Below are 18,552 nucleotides of genomic sequence, written 5' to 3'. Positions count from 1 at the left end.
CCTCCGCCACTCCACCCCTCCCCACATACACCCATATTCTCTATATCTCTCAAATAAGTAAATAAAATTTTGATGTTGTTACCCTTTGCTTTTAAATTCCATTCTGAAACTATTGCCAGAGTGGAGTGGACAGTGGGGGGCTATCTGTCCCCAGGTCAGCTCTCTAATCTTACTGGAGGAGAAGTTATAAGGAGGTAGTATGGAGCTGGCTGAAAACAGGCCCTGTACAAAAGCTGAGTAGCCAGATGTTCACTTTCACAGCTCTTCTGGAAGACTGGCAGGGCAGATAGAGATTAAAGCGAAGCACAAACTCCATTTAAAGTGCATTACAGCTCAGGAACTAGCTCCCCCTGGGCAGGAGAAGGGAGGAAAGGGCACAAGAGGCCACATCTCTTCTTCCTTATCTAGGGCCACATGTCTCCCTTCTAGCTTTGTGAAGGGTGATTTACACCCCTGGCCGGAATGACTCTCTTTCTGGGCTGATTACATCGACAAATGCCCCCCAGAGGCCACAGCAGGATGGCCATATTCAGAAGCAGCAGCCAATAAATCTCAGAGCTTTATATTGCACTTCTCAGTACCCCACTCCTGGCCCTCCGCCAGGCCTCTGTACAAGTGAGGAGAGGGCTTGGGCTTCAGAGGTAGGGGGCAAAGACCCCCACTTGCTTTCATCATTTTCTATCTGAGCACTGCTTATTCTTCCAAGTCATTGTGCCTCTGTTTTTACCCGGGCAGCAGGTGGGAATCAACCCTAGATCCAACAAATACCCTTACCCTTGTGGGGAGAGATCCTGGGCTCTGGGCACAGATGGGTTTCTACCTCGCTGTTTAATCCTGGTAGAGCAGGTGCTTTCTGGAACATTACCTAAAGATGAGGAGGTCTTTCTAGCCACCTTCCTCAGCGATCCTGTCCAGCGATCCATTCCTCCAGGGAATATTCTAATCTGAGGAGGGTTTGATCCTCCCACGCTCCCTCTTTGCACTGAATTTTGGAGGAGGCTAGTCTGACATAGATCCTGGGTCTGGCCACAGGACCGCCTTCCGCCCAGCCACTTCACCTGTCTGGGACCTACCTTTGCAGAATTGTGGGGTTAATGATAACAGCCTGAGCTTATCCTTGAAGTTACCTACGAGGGGAAATGGAGGATGGGTGTGCAAATTCCAATCGGAAAAATAAATACTAGAAGTTAAACTGCCCTTGTGCTAGTTCGAGTTTTGCTGCAAGATTCCGCTTGAGGTTCCTGGAGAGTGTAGGGAAGGGGGTGGGAGCTCCAGCAAGTGAGAAACAGCGCTTTTCTGGATAAATCCTGGAGTCGCCCAAGGCGGCGACTCTCCAGCAGCAGCGGCCAAGAGTGTCTGGGGCAGAAGCCTCCCCCGGGGGGCGGCCAGCAGCTCGCAGGTGCCCCCGCCCGCCCCGCCGCCTCCTGCCCCCGGCGGGAGCGGCGAGGAGCTCGGTGCGCCCGGGAGGCGGAGGGCGGCGCCCAGGCCCGGGCGGGAGAGAGCGGGCGGGCGGGCGCGGGGAGGCGGGGGCGGCCCCGGAGGCGGCTCGCGGAGGCCGGGAAGCTGCGGGGCGGCGAGTGGACCGAGCCATGGGGCGTCCCCCAACCCCGCGGGCCCCGCCGACGGCGCTCCTGCTCGCGCTCCTGCTGCTGCTGCTGCTGCTGCTGCTGCTGCCGCGGCCGCTCCGGGCTGGTGAGTGGCGAGTGCGCGGGTCGGGCCGGGCCGCTAGCGGGAGGGCGGGAGCGGGGCTCACGGCACCCGGGGGCTCGGGCACCGCGTCGCGGGGTCCCAGCTGTCGGGGGGAGGAGCCCCGGGGCGCCAGGAAGGGCATGCCCTCCCTCCGGGTACACTTCACCAACTACGGCGGACTGAAGGCCCGCGGCGGCCGGGGCAGCAGCATCTCCTCGCCGTCCCCCATCCCGCGCCCCTCTGCTGAGCTGCGTCTGCACGGGCAGAAGCGTCGGGGCCGGGCCGCTCCACGACCGCATCCCGAGGAGGCGGGACCGCCGTTTGCCCCGCGTGGGTTCAACGCTTCCCCTCCCGTAGGGACTGGGGACGCGGGCACGACGTACAGGTGAAGAAAGACGAGTTTTTGCTAAAACTGACTTGTCACAAATGCGGGTTGTAGACTGCTGCTAGAACTTGCTAACATCATTATTGGAGGATATTTCTCTCCACCAACCTCTCCCCGCCCCTCCCGCCTTCAGGACCCATTTTTATTGTTTTAGCCGGAGCAGAAAACTCGCTATAGTGGAAAATGGCTCAGCACGGTGCCTGCCCTATTCTACATACAGTGGACAGTTTGTGGACGTACAGTTCAAGGCCTGGCTTTAGGACCATGCCAGTTCCCCGGCAGGGTAGTGTGGGGTCCAGGATCCCAGGGAACATGCCCAAGACCTTTGGGGGTGGGAGGGGTGCATGGAATCTCATCGTGGGGCTCCTGCACAGAGCCTGGGTGGAGGCAGTGCGGAGGCAGACGCCGCGCGGGACCATCACCTCGTCCACGAAGTGGTACCGCAGACCTGCAGTCTTTACTGCAAAACAGAAACGGGAGAGGGAAAGCGCTGGTCTGTCCCGAGTGGTTCCATCAGCAAGGTATCGCCAGGCTGATTTGACCGCCCAGAAAATTTCATTAACCTCAACGTATAGCTGCACATCAAGATCGGGGATAAACAGGCAACACCTTCCTCATTAACCAATTAAGTAGAACATGGGCAGCCCGGGTGGCTCGGTGGTTTAGCAGGGCCTTCAGCCCAGGGCTGATCCTGGAGACTGGGGATCGAGTCCCATGTCGGGCTCCCTGCAGGGAGCCTGCTTCTCCCTCTGCCTGTGTCTCTGCCTCTCTCATGAATAAATAAATAAAATCTTAAAAAAAAAAAAGTGGAACAAGTTCCCCCACTTATGATGAAATTTAACATTGCCCCTACCTTCTTTTGTTGAGCTGCAATTGCTCCTAAATCCACTGCTGTTCGGATCCAGTGAACTATCAGCTATGAAATAAGAGAGATTTACTTTAAAAAGTAAAATACATATTTGAGAGAGAGAGTGAGCATGAATGAGGAGCAGAGAGAGAGAGAGAGAGCGGGAGAAACAGACTCCGCTCTGAGCAGGAAGCCCCATGCTGGTACCGTTGGGCTTGATCCCAGAACCTGGAGATCATGACCTGAGCCTCCCAGGCGCCCGGAGAGATTTACTGTTGAGAATTGTTGATTCAATATTAAGTCCAGTTTAAGCAATGAGATTTGGACTTTTTTTTACATTTCTTTCATTAAGCACTTACTAGATATACCTACCAGAAGTAACATCTTAAACATTTAGTATTTTGCAAACTGTTTAAATCTGTTTTCCTTTTAGTAAAGATAAATATCTCATGCCTTCCCTAAATCTGTTTTTGAAATTTCAAAAGTTGTTTTTTCGTCTTCCACGTATATAATGATCAAATAGCTTTTTTGAACCACCCATTACCTTTGGACACTTTTTATGTATATATTTTTAATATTTTTTCTTTATTCATTTGAGAGATTGAGAGAGAGACAGAGAGAGCACAAGCAGGGAGAGCGGCAGAAGGAGAGGGAGAAGCAGACTCCCCACTGAGCTGGAAGCTTAATGTGGGGCTCAATGTGGGGCTCAATCCCAGGACCTAGAGATCATGACCTGAGCCAAAGGCAGATGTTTAACCATCTGAGCCACCTTGGGAAATTATATACCTATTAAAGGGGCCTAACCTGTCTCTTCCCTAGCCCTCCTTTGAGAAACACTGGCTTAATCCAAATCCCTCACCTTACATTTGGGCAACTAAGGTCCAGAAAGTGAAGTAAATTGCCCTACGCAAGATTGGAACTGAGGTGAAGGAGTGAAGGAGATACCAAGAAATAGTAGTCAAGATAAAGAATATTTTAATGCAGTATTTTTAAAAAGATTATTTCTTTGTTTTCTTTTTTAAGATTTTATTTATTTATTCATGAGAGACACAGAGAGAGGCAGAGACATAGGCAGAGGGAGAGGCAGGCTCCATGCAGGAGCCCGATGTGGGACTCGATCCCAGAACTCCAGGACCATGCCTGAGCCAAAGGCAGATGCTCAACTGCTTGAGCCACCCAGATGTCCCAATTATTTCGTTTTTTTTATGTAATCTCTGCACCCCACATGGGGCTTGAATTTGCAACCCCAATATCAAGAGTTGCATGCTCAACCAACTGAGCCAGCGAGGTGCCTCTCAGTGTAGTATTTTTTTTTTAAGATGTATTTATTTATTCATTCAGAGAGAGCAAGAGAGGCAGAGACACAGGCAGAGGGAGAAGCAGGCTCCATGCAGGGAGCCCAAAGTGGGACTTGACCATGGGTCTCCAGGATCACGCCCCGGGCCGCAGGCGGCGCTAAACCGCTGCGCCACCAGGGCTGCCCAGTGCAGTATTTTTTAAAGTCAAAATTAGTGCTCACTTCAGCAGCATGTATACTAAAAATCAAAACCAATGATCCCCCCCAAAATGCACGATGAGCAAAATATCAAAAATTTAAATAAAAATGTGATGCCACGGTGAAGCTTATTGGAACCTGAAGCAAAAGGTGTAATCAATACTACTGATCCTCCCTTTGTTTGTGCATTGGATATGATCACTTCTCAGGGTGCATAATATTTTCCAGTGAACTTGCTAAAACTCAGATTCTCAGGCCTTATCACCAGAAATTCTGATCCAGTAGTTCTAGGGTGGCATCAGAAATCTGCATTTTAGGGATCCCTGGGTGGTGCAGCGGTTTAGCGCTTGCCTTTGGCCCAGGGCGCGATCCTGGAGACACAGGATCGAATCCCACGTCAGGCTCCCAGTGCATGGAGCCTGCGTCTCCCTCTGCCTATGTCTCTGCCTCTCTCTCTCTCTCTCTCTCTGTGTGACTATCATAAATAAATAAAAATTTAAAAAAAAGATTCTTTAAAAAAAAAAGAAATCTGCATTTTAATAAGTAATCTACTTGATTATCATCTGATTGGAAGAGAAGTTTGGAATAACTAAACTCAGGCCCCTCCTAATTTTAGCACTTTGATTTTAAGTAGAGTGAAGGGGCTCAGAGAAGTTAGAGAGGTGGCCCACAGAATTTCTCTATTATTTGGTTATTTCATAAATAGTAGGAGCTCATAAAAAACAAGCACTATCCTAGGCACTGGTGACAGAGCAGTGATAAGAGAGATGTAGAAGTCTAGACTGGGAGATAATCAGTAAAAAATCAAGTTAATGGGATGCCTGGGTGGCTCCGTGGTTGAGCGTCTGTCTTCGGCTCAGGGCATGACCCCGGGATCGAATCCCACATTGGGCTTCCTGCATGGAGCCTGCTTCTCCCTCTGCCTGTGTCTCTGCCTCTCTCTGTGTGTGTCTCTCATGAATAAATAAATAAAATCTTTTAAAAAATATATGTCATAAAAAATCAAGTTAAAAAAATCAAGTGATAAAAAAAAAAATCGAGTGATAGAAAGTGCTACGCAGGGTCTTGGAGTAATGATGTGATAGAGTAGCTAGGGGGTTATTTTACACTGATTTGTTGTGGATGGTCTTTCTGTGGTAACATTTAGGCTGAAAAGTGAATTACCAGCAGGGGCCAGCCATGTGATTGATGATCAGGGGAAGAGCATTCCAAGCAGAAAGAAAGGCTAAGGCAAAAATGCTAAGGTTCACACAGGTTTGTCTGGGTCAGTGGCAACAGAAGGCAGGTGTGGGTGGAAGGAAGTGGGAGAGGAGTTAACATGAGGTACAGGATGTATTAACTGATCTTATTGGGTTGATCACTGCACAATATATACACGAATCAAATCATCACATTGCACACCTAAAATTTACACAATGTTAGATGTTAATTATTTCTCAATAAAGCTGGAAAACAACAAAAGATGGCCGAATGGTATGGGAGAATGAATTTGGAAAATAAAATTGAGGAGACCAATCATCTTGGAAGTAGTTTGGACAGGAGTTGATGGTGGTTTGAGCTAAGGAGGTGGTGTTAGATGTGGAGAGAAGCGGACAGCTTCCTAATATTTGCGGAGTTGACAGGACTTGGGTTGAACATAGGATGTGAAGGAAAGAGAAGAATTAAAAATGACTCATAGAAGTTTCACCTTGTAAAGTTTATGACATGATGGCATTTTTGTTACCATTTGATAGAGGTGCTAAGTCCTAGGATGTAGGGCCTTCCATGAAGGCTAAACCATAACCAACCTTGGTATTTTTGAGTGACAGAATCAGCAACAGCTCCCCAACACCAGCTCATTCCCTCTGGAAGGTATTTTTAAATGACTTTGAGTGGAAGCCTCAGAGTTGTTGCACTCCCATTCGTGTTGCCATGTCTCTGGTTATGATACTAGACCTGCCCATGCATTCCTCTGCCAAGAGCCTTCTTTCCTGTGCCTGGTAGGGTCACCAGGTTTAGCTTCAAAAAATAGTCCCCCTCCTTCTCCCAGGAGGCTGAGCAGCTTCTCTTCAAACCCACCTCTTCTTGGACCTGATCTGCTCTGTCCATACTGTGACAGCTACAGATTCTTGACTCCTATAGGGCTTTTCTCCTCACTTAGTCCTAAAGGCCTTTGGGCCACCCCAAAACTTTGCTGTCCAAGGTTGTCTTGAATCCCTCCCCCTACCCTACTCTACAACTTGCCACTCCCAGGTAGCTCCTGCGACCATATGTGATCCTCACCTGGTCTCTCTTTCTCCACCACAGACCCCCTCCCCACCGAAGGCCGACTGGTAAACTGTATCCAGGCCAAGAAGAAATGCCAAGTCGATCCTATTTGCAGTGCTGCCTACCACCACCTGAATTCCTGTACCTCTAGTGTAAGCACCCCATCACCCGTGCAGGAGTTTCTGGTCCCTGAAGAGTGCAGGGAGGCAGCACAGCACCTCAAGAATAGCTCTCTGATGAGCTGCACATGCCACCGGCACATGAAGAACCAAGTCGCCTGCCTGGACATCTACTGGACCGTTCACCTTGCCCGCAGCCTTGGTGAGGCCCCTGTTGTAGAGTGAACTTGGCTAAAGAAGGTGGTTCTTGTGGGTTGTTGTTTAATCCTGCAGAATATAGGCTAGATGGGTGGATTCTGACTGGGGTGGTAACAAAGCTCTGCATTTGATATCAGTAAGGAGCAGAGGGAGGAATTGGCAGTATCCTTCTGGGCATCCACAGCACTGCCCTCTCCTCCCCACTTCCCCCTTTCTTGCCTAGTAGTATGTAGCTGCCTCCTAGCAGAGCTCTGTACCAGGCTGAGGCCCAACCTGGATGGCTCCTGGAATAGCAGAGTATGGACAGGACAAGGAGGGAAATGATCTTAACCCCTTCACAGATTCCAAATACAGTGGAATCAGGAAGTTCAGAGAGACGGGGAGGTGATGTCCTGGTCCTGCCTTTCACAGAAAGGACACTCATCAACAGACAAAAGATAGTAAGAGAGAAGGCACTGGAAGAACCAGAGAGAGGGGAGCTTCCTTTGACTCTTTCCAGCGATTCCTTTCCATGTTCGTCAGCTTTCACTGGACTCTGCTGCAGTAACAGAACCGTGACCTGTAAAACAAAGATTTAGTTCTTGCTCATGTGCTGTGTTAGCTATGCCATGTGTGCACTTCATTCTGGAATCCAGGCTGAAGGTACAGCCTCTGTCTGGGATGTTCTTTTTTCATGGCAGAGGGGAATGAGCAATGGCAGGTGCCTTTAAAAGCTTCTACTCAAATGTTACATGAAATACATAGGCCTCACATTCCATGAACAAAGCAGATCAGGTGACCAAGCCTGAAATCTCTGGTGGGCAGAAGTATACTTCTCCCACAGGAGACCCTGAAAATCACGGGGCAATAAGTGAAGACATCTAATCTTACAGGGAGGGCAAAAATAGTCGGAGATAATATACAATTTCCCAGAGTCCCAGGTTAAAATAGTCATTTCTCTCTCTTCCATAAGCAAAATGTATCAACTTCCTCCCTTTCTTCCTTCCTTCCTTCCTTCCTTCCTTCCTTCCTTCCTTCCTTCCTTCCTTCCTTCCTTCCCCCTTCCCTCTCTCCCCCCTCTTCCTTTCAGATTTTTTATTTTTAAGTAATCTCTACACCAAACATGGGGGTCAAGCTCACAACCCCAAGATCAAGAGTCGTGTGCTCCTCCAACTGAGCTGGCCAGGCACCCATCAACTCACTTTCTAAGGAAGATCCCCTAAGAGTTCTAGCCAAACAGTGTATCAGGCTACCAGTCTAGGACGTTATGATAATTTCTCTGTTGGGTCTGGATATGACTCCTCTTGATCTGATCTAGCTACTTATGGACAAAAAAGACAGGTCACCTGCCTCTAATATATACTCCTGGGATCCCTGGGTGGCGCAGCAGTTTGGTGCCTGCCTTTGGCCCAGGGCACGATCCTGGAGACCCGGGATCGAATCCCACGTCAGGCTCCCGGTGCATGGAGCCTGCTTCTCCCTCTGCCTATGTCTCTGCCTCTCTCTCTCTGTGACTATCATAAATAAATAAAAAATTAAAAAAAAAAAAAAAGACAGGTCACCTGCCTCTAATATATACTCCTTGTACAACAGTGGAACAGGGACAGGAGAACCACAATGAACTCTCAGAAAGGGGAGCAGTGAGGAGCACATGGCAGACGTTGCCCCAGAGCTGTTCCGCTGAGGTCCTACTGCATGCACGTCGTTGGTCCTCGTAGGGGCCATCCTCCCTTGGTAGTGGTGCTGCTCCTTAATAAGGCTCTGCTTTTGCTCCTTATGAGAGTTGCTTTATATGTTGTTCTCCAACAATCTTGGCCTAGCCCCTGTGCCCCTGGCAGGTCCTTCCTTCTCCATTGTTTTCTTTGGCCCTGTCTGAGAAGGGTATTGGAGATTACCACCTCCTTGAGGCTTCCTACCTGAGGAATGTTGGGGCATTTTAAGACTCCCAGAGAGTCTATTTGAATTCAGGCTGGTGGCTCTTGGCAGTACAACATTCTCAAAACTTAATTGCTTTTTGTATCTTTGGTTTCTGTCACCTCATGGGCCAATAGCCTTCCCTATAATTCAAGACATGTGTCTCTAGATCTAATTAGAAGTGTCTTGCTCTTGGGGAGGGCCACCTGGGTGGCTCAGGGGTTGAACATCTGCCTTCGGCTCAGGTTGTGATCTCTGGGTCTCAGGGAGTCCTGCATCAGATTCCCCACAGGGAGCTTGCTTCTCCTGCCTCTGACTCTGCCTCTCTCTGTGCCTCTCATGAATAAATAAAATCTTAAAAAAAAAAAAAAAAAGTATCTTGCTCTTGTCAGGCTTCTGTGGAAGGGCCACTACCCTAGTCTTCTTTCCCTGAGCATATTTGTCTGTCTGGCAGGATTTATTAATACCATCTTCATCAGTGAGAGATCACAAAGGGCGTGGTAGTCATAATCATTGAATTGGTGCATGCCCCAAGGCTGAGTTGGGATCATCTTATTACTCAAAACCTCTTTCAATTTTATATTTTACTATTTGAAGGATATGCAATTGCATCTCTTAATCCTACAAATCCTGGAATTTCTGGATTTTTTTCTTTTCTTTTTCCTCCCTATTTGCAAACTGGCCAGTTCTGCCCTGAACTTTTATCTTTCTTGTAGTACCTGGCAAAATGCAGCCAGTAGCAATCAAGACATACTAGTCATACTGGACTGCTTCTCCATTTCTTTCCTTTAAAGCACATTCTCATTCAGTACATCTTCCTTGCAAATTATTGCAGGCAACAATTTTACCAAAGGCTTTGACACTACATATTGAAGACTCCTACTTTCCATTATCCCAGACACAGCTTATTCACCAACCATTCATTGCCCAGCCCCAAAGGCAATACCAAACATTTTAGATTTTTTTTTAAATTTTTATTTATTTATGATAGTCACAGAGAGAGAGAGAGAGAGGCAGAGACACAGGCAGAGGGAGAAGCAGGCTCCATGCACCGGGAGCCCGACGTGGGATTCGATCCCGGGTCTCCAGGATCGCGCCCTGGGCCAAAGGCAGGCGCTAAACCGCTGCGCCACCCGGGGATCCCTAGATTTTTTTTTGTTACTGCCGCACTCATTTCTAAATATCAGTTACATTTTTTTTTTGTTTTTTTTTTTTTTTCAGTTACATTTTTAATAAGAATTTGCTAGATTATGTTGTAGTAAAAACTAACCAACCCCCACGTATGGGGGCCTTCTATAACAAAAATCTCTTTTCTGTTCATGTTACACACCTGCTGTGGGCTTCCTTGAGTTGGCTTTGTCTTTGCTCTCTACCTGTCTTCTTCTTTCAAGGACCCAGGCTGAAAGAGGGAAAAGAGCAGCCACAGGACCACGTGATGGTTCTTTTTTTTTTTTTTAAGATTTTATTTATTTATTCATGGGAGACACAGGGAGAGAGAGGCAGAGACACAGGCAGAGGGGAAGCAGGCTCCATGCAAGGAGCCAGACATGGGACTCGATCCCAGGTCTCCAGGATCAGGCCCTGGGCTGAAGGCAGTGCTAAACCACTGAGCCACCGGGACTGCCCCACATGATGGTTCTTAAAGCTTCTCCTCAGATGTGATTTATGTCACTTCAGCTCACCATCCATAGGCCAAAGCAGGTCCCACAGGCAATCCTTGCTTGCAGTAGGGTGTGGAAGTGTACTCCTCTTCTAGGGGGCCTGAGAGTCACATGGCAAGGGGGAAAGGGGCTGGGTGTATAATCCTCTCACAGGGTGCATACCTAGCTATAACTGGAAACAATAATACAATTTACCATACTTTTTGTTCCTTGTTTCTGCTCCTCATCCTAATCAGTTCTCTTTCAGAACTTCCCCAGAGACTTCTCCCTGGATCTCTTGCCTTCCCACTTTTTCCCTTGGGAGCTTTCAGATATCCCCAAATATCTTGACCACCCTTTCCTGTTTGCTTGATCTCATCCATATTTCTTCTCTCCTAAAGATGCACTCTCAAAGGCATATTGGGTGACACCTTGCATTGTCTCACCTCTCTCTTCCAACAAGATTTATTAGCCAACTTTTATTGAGGGTCCACCATGTGTATGAGCTATACAGTGACTTTATAGGACCTTTTATGTCCCCTGCAGGAACCCACAGCACCCTGGGGGTGACTGGGAAAGATATGTTTCCTTTGAGATCATTGTCTCTCCCAGAGTTCTGTGCTTTGAGACTCAGCCTCACTTTGCCTCCTCAACATGAATCCATAGCTACATGGTCAGGCCTCAAACAGGGTCTTCTACTGCCCCTTCCTCAACAGTAGAAGAAAACAAGATAGAGTTCCCTTGCCTGCTTATGTACCCATAGGCCATGTGGTTAGTGGTTAGGAGTGGAGACTCTGGAATCAGATAGTGTAGGTTTCAAGACCCAGCTCTACTTTTTAGCCTCTGTGAGCCTGAGAAAGTGACTTAACCTCTCCTCAGCCTATTTCTTCTTACCTACTCAAAAGCTTCTAGGACAATTAAGTGAGATTGAATTCTTTCTTCTTTTTTACTTATACCCTGGTACCCAGCACACAGTGTACTCAACACGTGGTAACTTTATTCTTCTTGTAGTTAAACCCAGTGTATTCATTGAGCCCAGCCTCCAACTTTATGTCCTTGTTTTGCTTTTTGTCACCTCTGAACAGCTTGCAGCTAGTTAGGTAGAGACTGTGACTTTTCCTTTTTTCCACAGGGCTTTGAGGGCTGACCTAGCAGCTTCAGCCCCTCCTGCTGCCACTCCCTCAGCCCAGTCCTCAAGATTCTTGTTGCCTTGTCTCTAGGTGACTATGAACTGGATGTCTTCCCCTATGAAGACACAGTGACCAGAAAACCCTGGAAAATGAATCTCAGCAAACTGAACATGCTCAAACCAGGTGTGGAGGGCAAGCTGAGGCTGGGGAGTGAGGGGCAGGCCTTGGACCCTGCAAGGAGGGAGGGTAGCTGGTGGGAAACAAAAACCAAAGGGTGCCATGGGGGAAAGTTCTAGTCTGCCAGGTGACTAAAGAAGCATTGTGTCAGGGTGGGAGTTTGAGCTGTAGGCATGGCATAGTCTTGTAAGTCAACAAAGAGCCATAGGTATTAGGGAGGCATTTGAAGGTAGCCTATTAGGGCTCCCCGGTTCCAAAAGATCGGTCTCTACAAAGGGTTTGGTGGGGTGGCAGCCGTCCCAGAAAAAATATGCTGAAATGTAGTATTTACCCTTATTCGAGGCAGCCAGGAAAGTAGCTATCTGTCCCTGAAGACTAGGAAATTGCTTGTTTTCAAACCATTCTAATGAAATGGGTGAGGAATCCGGCAGGGAACATGGTGAGAGAGACGGTGACTCCTCAGGGGTGACTCAGGGTGGGAACCATCTGTCTAGCAAGGACTAAAATGCATGTTTTTCAGGAAAGTGAGGCTGTTGTGTTAATTGGAAAGGAGCACACACGCATGCACTCACTTTTTGAGAAAGATGTGAACTTTGTTGCACAGTCAAGCCTGTAGTGGGATTAGAATTTTCAGAGAAAAGCATAGAGACTAATACATAAACTCTTTGTTACAAGGAATCTGGGAATACTTTATTGTTTTGACTGCTGGAATATTCTGTTAATAGAAATATCACCATAATTTCCCGGGACTCAGAGTATAGGGAGTTTTTAGGCATCATGCATCAATCATTAAAGACAGACAGGGTACAGAATGGATGCAAAACAAACATGGTGATTTCCACCATGAGATTTTGTGGGATTGAGGATGGAGGAGTTTCCTTTTAGCTTTCTGGCCACTTTAATGCTAAACGAGAGAGATATCTATATCTATAGAGCTGCTGCTACTTCTCCTTTTTTTTTTTTTTTTTTTTTTTTTTTTTACACCCAGGCAAGCTGAAGACTAGGATGAGGGAGGACCACAAATACCAGAGTTTGTGGGTAGTGGGAAAGCCCCGAGGAGCCCCGGGTTAGCGGAGGCCGTATTCAGGGTCCCAGGGGTTCCTGGCTACACTGGGCCACACGTTTGCGGAGACGACTGGTGACCTGGTGCCCTTCTGCCCGCAGACTCAGATCTCTGCCTCAAGTTCGCCATGCTGTGCACTCTTAACGACAAGTGTGACCGGCTGCGCAAGGCCTACGCGGAGGCGTGCTCGGGGTCCCGCTGCCAGCGCCGCACCTGCCTCCGGCAGCTGCGCGCCTTCTTTGCGAAGGCGTCGGAGCCGCACGCCCAGGGCCTGCTGCTGTGTCCCTGCGCGCCCTCCGACCAGGGCTGCGGGCGACGGCGGCGCAACACCATCGCCCCCGGCTGCGCGCTGCCGGCGGGGGCCCCCAACTGCCTGCAGCTGCGGCGCGACTGCGTCTCTGACCCGCTGTGCAGGTGCGGGTGCGGGTGCGGGTGCGGGTGCGGGTGCGGGTGCGGGTGGGCAGGGCGGGCCGAGGGCCCAGTGCGCACCGGTCCTTCCCAGCCCCCTTCCTGGGCTGCGCTGGGCTTGCCCCCTGGTGACTGGGGACTGACTTCACCTGGGAGCTCCCATCAGTATTTTGGGGAACTCTTTTCTCAAAAAAACGAACAAACAAAAAACCCACAACTGTGTGTAAAAACTTCAGAAAATATAAAAAAGTATAAAATAACACTCAGAATCCATCCCCTGAAGATGATCCACACACTTCGGGGAACCTTTCCTTCTAGTCTTTTTTTGTATACAGAGAAACAAAATGATATTCTAGAAATATACTTGTATCCCGCTTTTTTTCACTTATGTGCACATCTCACCCGCCAAGGCAGGAAGGACTAGTGGTGAAGACAGGCTCCCGAGGCAGACCGATATGAATTTAAATCCTGGTACTCTGGGCCCCTGTGTGGCTCAGTTGGTTAAGTGGCTGCCTTCAGCTCAGGTCATGACCCTAGGGTCCTGGGATCCAGCCCGGAATCCGGCTCCCTGCTCAGCAAGGAATCTGCTTCTCCTTCTTCATCTGCCTCCCCTTGCCTCTCTCTTCTCAAATAAATGAATCCAAAAAAAAAAAAAAAATCCTGGGACTCTGCGACTTTGAGCCCATCCCTTTAACCTAAAACTCCATTACTTAACCTAACGTTCCTCTTAGTCCTCTGTAAAAAGTGGAGTAATAATACAGACCTCATGGGATTCTGGTGAGAGTTAAATGGCATAATTTATGCAGAGTGCTTAGCTTACTGGTGCAGAGTAAGTGCTCAATAAATGGTGGTGCTTATTTTGTCTTTTACTCTCCTTGGACAACAAAATGCCTACATTGTATTCCATTTTATAGATGCCCCATACTTTATTTAATCCTTCTTCTATTGTTGGATATTTAGGTTTCTTTCTTTCCTGCTATAAATAATGCTACAGTAAATATCACTCTTGTTCATTCTTGTGCATAAATCTAATTACTTAGGACGTGTTGCTGTAAATACCATTACCACATCAAAGTACATGATGATTTGTAAGACGTTTGATACATAATTCCCCACAAAATTTGAAATTCTGATCTGGCTTTCCTCTGCCTCTTCAGGACAAAACACTCACCGAATTGAAGTTATTATCCATTCAGGTAGCATTTGCTAACAATGAGAGTCACCCCAAGCTTGTTTTGCAGCCTGGTTCTACCCCCTATTTCTCTGTAACCTTGGGCAAGTTACTTAACTCTCCAACCTCTCTGAGCTCTACTTTCTTCTTTTCTAAATTATCACATAAAAGCTCTCAATCATCATTTCATTAACACTTACTGAATACTTACTATGAGCAAAGTACTGTTTTGGGTAGGTTTTTTTTTTTTTTTTTTAAGATTTTATTTATTTATTCATGAGACACACAGAGAGAGAGAGAGAGAGGCAGAGACACAGGCAGAGGGAGAAGCAGGCTCCATGCAGGGAGCCCAACGTGGGACTAATCCCAGGTCACCAGAATCATGCCCTGGGCTGAAGGTGGCGCTAAACCTCTGGACCACCAGGGCTGCCCAGTTTTGGGTACTTAATAAGTATTAACTCACATAACCCTTACAAGAACCCTGTAAGATAGATGGTGGTTTTTTTTTTTTTTTTTTAAGATTTTATTTATTTATTCATGATAGTCAGAGAGAGAGAGAGAGAGGCAGAGACACAGGCAGAGAGAGAAGCAGGCTCCATGCACCGGGAGCCCGATGTGGGATTCGATCCCGGGTCTCCAGGATCGCGCCCTGGGCCAAAGGCAGGCGCCAAACCGCTGCGCCACCCAGGGATCCCTAGATGGTGGTTTTTTGTTTTGTTTTTTGTTTTTTGTTTTTTTTTATCCTCACTTTACAAAGAAGGAATCACGGCAGAGAAAGTTTATTTTATTTTATTTTCAGAAAAAGTGTAAATAGCTTGTTGAGGTTCATCCAGGTAGTAAGTCAGGTTACTTAATGAGGTTTGGAATAAAGTCTGGCCTAACTACTCAGATATACTGCCTATTGTTATGGTCCTAGCTATTCCCATTATGGAGCTAGTGTGGGGCTAGATGACTAAGATACTGTCCTTTCCTCCAAGGAATTTGCATTTGGGAGGGGGTGAGAGAGAAATAAACCACCCATCTGATAAAATGCAAAATGTAAGGAAAGCTGCAGAAGTATGCACAGAAAAATTTATTTGTAATTCTATCACCCGAAGATAATCAGCTTTACCTATTACAGAATCAGTGTGAACAATAACAGTATCTAACATTTAATGAGCACTTAGTCTGTACCAACCACTATGCTTAATGCTGTATTTGCAATCTCTTATTTCGTCCTCACAAAAACCCAGGAGGAAGTACTGTTTTCATTTCTTTTTTTTGTTAAAGGATTTTATTTGTTTGTTTGTTTATTTATTTATTTATTTATTTAAGATAGAGAGGGAATGAGCAGGAGGAGGTGCAGAGGAAGAGGGACAAGCAGACTGCACTAGGGCTGCAAAGCCGGACACAGGGCTGGATCCCATGACCCGGAGATCACCACCTGAGTCAAAATCGAAAGTCAGACACTCAACCGACTGAGCCACCCAGGCCCCCAGTACTGTTTTCATTTCTATTCATAGTTGAGAAGATTGAGGTTAAAGAAGCTGCCTGAAATCTCATAGTTAGGTATTATGGAACCTGAATTCAAAGTGGTATGCTCTGAGGGACAGGGTGATAGTGCATTTAACCGCGACAGAAACAGGCTTCACTGAGGGGGGTGCCCTGGACCAGGTCTTGAAAACAGAGGAGGATCTGGCATAAAGGTGGGCATGTGAGCTGAAGGGGTAACAAGGGTGAAGGTTGCAGACCAGGCCCTCAATGAGGACTCATAATTTCTCTTTTCCAGATCTCGTCTGGTGGATTTTCAGACCCACTGCCATCCTCTGGACATCCTAGGGACCTGTGCAACAGAACAGTCCAGATGTCTACGCTCATACATGGGGCTCATTGGTGAGAGGCTGGAGTGCTGTGTAATGGGAGTCGTAGGGTGACTGTCCCTGGGGATGAAAATGCTCTGGAGATTGAACCCAGGTGGAGTGGTCCTGAGACAAGTGTCAAAGAGTGGGGGTTGAAGTTTGGGTTGGCCTGAGCCCTGATAATCCTCTCTTTACCCTCAGGGACTGCCATGACTCCCAACTTTGTCAGCAACGTCAACACCAGTGTTGCCTTAAGCTGCACCTGCCGAGGCAGTGGCAACCTACAGGAGGAGTGTGAGCAGCTGGAAGAGTCCTTCTCCCACAACCCCTGCCTCAGTGAGTGTGTTCCACCTGCCCCCAGCCCCCGTGGTCCTGTCAGCTGGGCAAAGGGAGAGGAGAGGGGTCAGCTCTGTGGTCCACACTGGGTCCATCCTTCTTCTGCAGGTATCTCCTGACCCCTCCTCAGCACAGGTTTATATCACCCCAAGTCTAGGCCTTTCTTCCTTCTCCCACTCCCTGAGTGACCCCCCATGGTGCCTGTTCTACCTGTCTCGGCCCCAGGGACATTCTTTAGCTCAAGAAATAAGCAAGCAGAATGAGACGGTATCCCACTCCCACTTGCCCTGTTATATACCAGGGCCCTGAGATGTTCCCTTTCCATGGGATCCCGAGAGATCTCCAGCATCTGCCTGCTTCCATTCTACCTTCTTTCCTCTCCTTAGTGGAGGCCATTGCAGCTAAGATGCGTTTTCACAGTCAACTCTTCTCCCAGGATGGGGCAGACCCTACCTTTTCTGTGATGGAACGCCAGGTAGGGCCACCTCCATTACACACCTCTTGCCTTTACTGGACTAGCTGGGGGAAACCCAGGAAAGGGGATTGAGAGGGTGACCTCACTTTGGTCATGAACTATAGGCTTCTAATGGATACCTCAGGGGAGGTGGACAAGGCCTTGACTGAGGCCAAGGTGGTGAAGAGTATGGAGCTGACTCCATTCCATTTCTTCTACAGAACAAAAGCCCTGCTCTGAGGCCACAGCCCTGGGTACCCTCTCTTTTCTCCAGTACACTTCCCTTGATTCTGCTCCTGAGCCTCTGGTAGCTGGACTTCCCCTGGACCCCTCTCCCCTCTACCACACCAGGCCTGACCTGCAGCCTGCAAGGGTTGAGGAAAGAGCAACATCAGGAAAGAGATGCCCTAAACAACATGGCGACCTTGACTGCACCCTGCACCCCGCCCCCATATCCAGATGGCTCCAGAGGGGGTCATAGCAGAAACTGACTAGCTAGGTTCTCATTCCCTCTGCTTCTGACTCAGGCGCCCTTCCTTAGGACTTAGGGACTTTGGTTTTACCATGTCTTCTGGGGGAGGCCACCTCTCCCTAGCTGTCTCCTGAGCCCTTCCTCCTGCCCACCAGAATCACCCAGGCTCTAACAAATCAGTCACTCTCTGTTGCATTCTCCAGGTAGGCAGGGCTGGATGTTCTGAGGCAGCCTAGAAAGACATTCCCCATTGTGAGGAAGACTGAGGCAAGACTCCTACCCCTCTGTCTCCTCCTCTGAATGGGGAATGGGAACCTGCTGCCTCCCCTACCCAGGGATCCTGCAGAACATTTGAGCAGGAGCCAGAGCGTTTGGGTCTTGCTTTCTTCCTGCTACTGTCCTGAAGTACCCCCCAGCTCCTTGGATCATGATTAAACATTTGACTTAAAATTTTGCTCTTTTCTGGGACACCTGGGTGGCTCACTAGTTGAGCATCTGCCTTTGGCTCAGGGTGTGATCCTGGAGTCCCAGGATCGAGTCCCACATTGGGCTCCTGCAAGGAGCCTGCTTCTCCCTCTGCCTGTGTCTCTGCCTCTCTCTCTGTGTCTCTCACGAATAAATAAATAAATCTTTAAAAAAAAACTTTTGCTCTTTTCCTATTTTCTCACAATGTGAATTTATAATTAGGATTGTTACAGACACAAGAGTAGAGGCCAGGCGAGACAGAAACCCTGCCGCCGATTGCTATGTGACTTCCTGCAAGTCTCTCAACCTCTCTGTGTACTTAACATGGAGTTGGAAGAAAAAATAGCTAATGTGAGGCTGTGGACTAGGTATCTGTCCCAGACCCAGCCATTTCTGGGGTACTGCCTAGGATCTGCCACAGCAGCTGAGGGGGAGTGTCCATCTATAGCACCTGCTTAGGTTATTGGTTTGCTCCAGATGATAATGGGGGCCAGAGGAAAGGAGACTGGTCCTTGATCTCATTTG

General features: G+C 48.2%; 1 protein-coding gene across 1 annotated transcript; it reads left to right on the top strand.

Annotated features, from left to right (window-relative positions):
• The first annotated feature begins 1,532 nt into the window (after positions 1 to 1,532).
• GFRA3 (GDNF family receptor alpha 3) lies at positions 1,533 to 17,543 on the top strand. Its single transcript, XM_077911834.1, has 8 exons — positions 1,533 to 1,692; positions 6,703 to 6,984; positions 11,734 to 11,826; positions 12,985 to 13,297; positions 16,231 to 16,334; positions 16,502 to 16,636; positions 17,023 to 17,111; positions 17,312 to 17,543. Exons 1-8 carry the CDS (start codon positions 1,590 to 1,592, stop codon positions 17,399 to 17,401), a joined length of 1,209 nt encoding a protein of 402 aa, XP_077767960.1. The 5' UTR covers positions 1,533 to 1,589; the 3' UTR covers positions 17,402 to 17,543.
• Positions 17,544 to 18,552: the final 1,009 nt, after the last annotated feature.

The sequence above is a fragment of the Canis aureus genome, chromosome 10 (genome assembly GCF_053574225.1).
Source record: "Canis aureus isolate CA01 chromosome 10, VMU_Caureus_v.1.0, whole genome shotgun sequence".
In the NCBI taxonomy this organism is placed as follows: Eukaryota; Metazoa; Chordata; class Mammalia; order Carnivora; family Canidae; genus Canis; species Canis aureus.
Note: the sequence above shows the minus strand (reverse complement) of the source record. Positions and strands in the feature narration are given on the sequence as shown.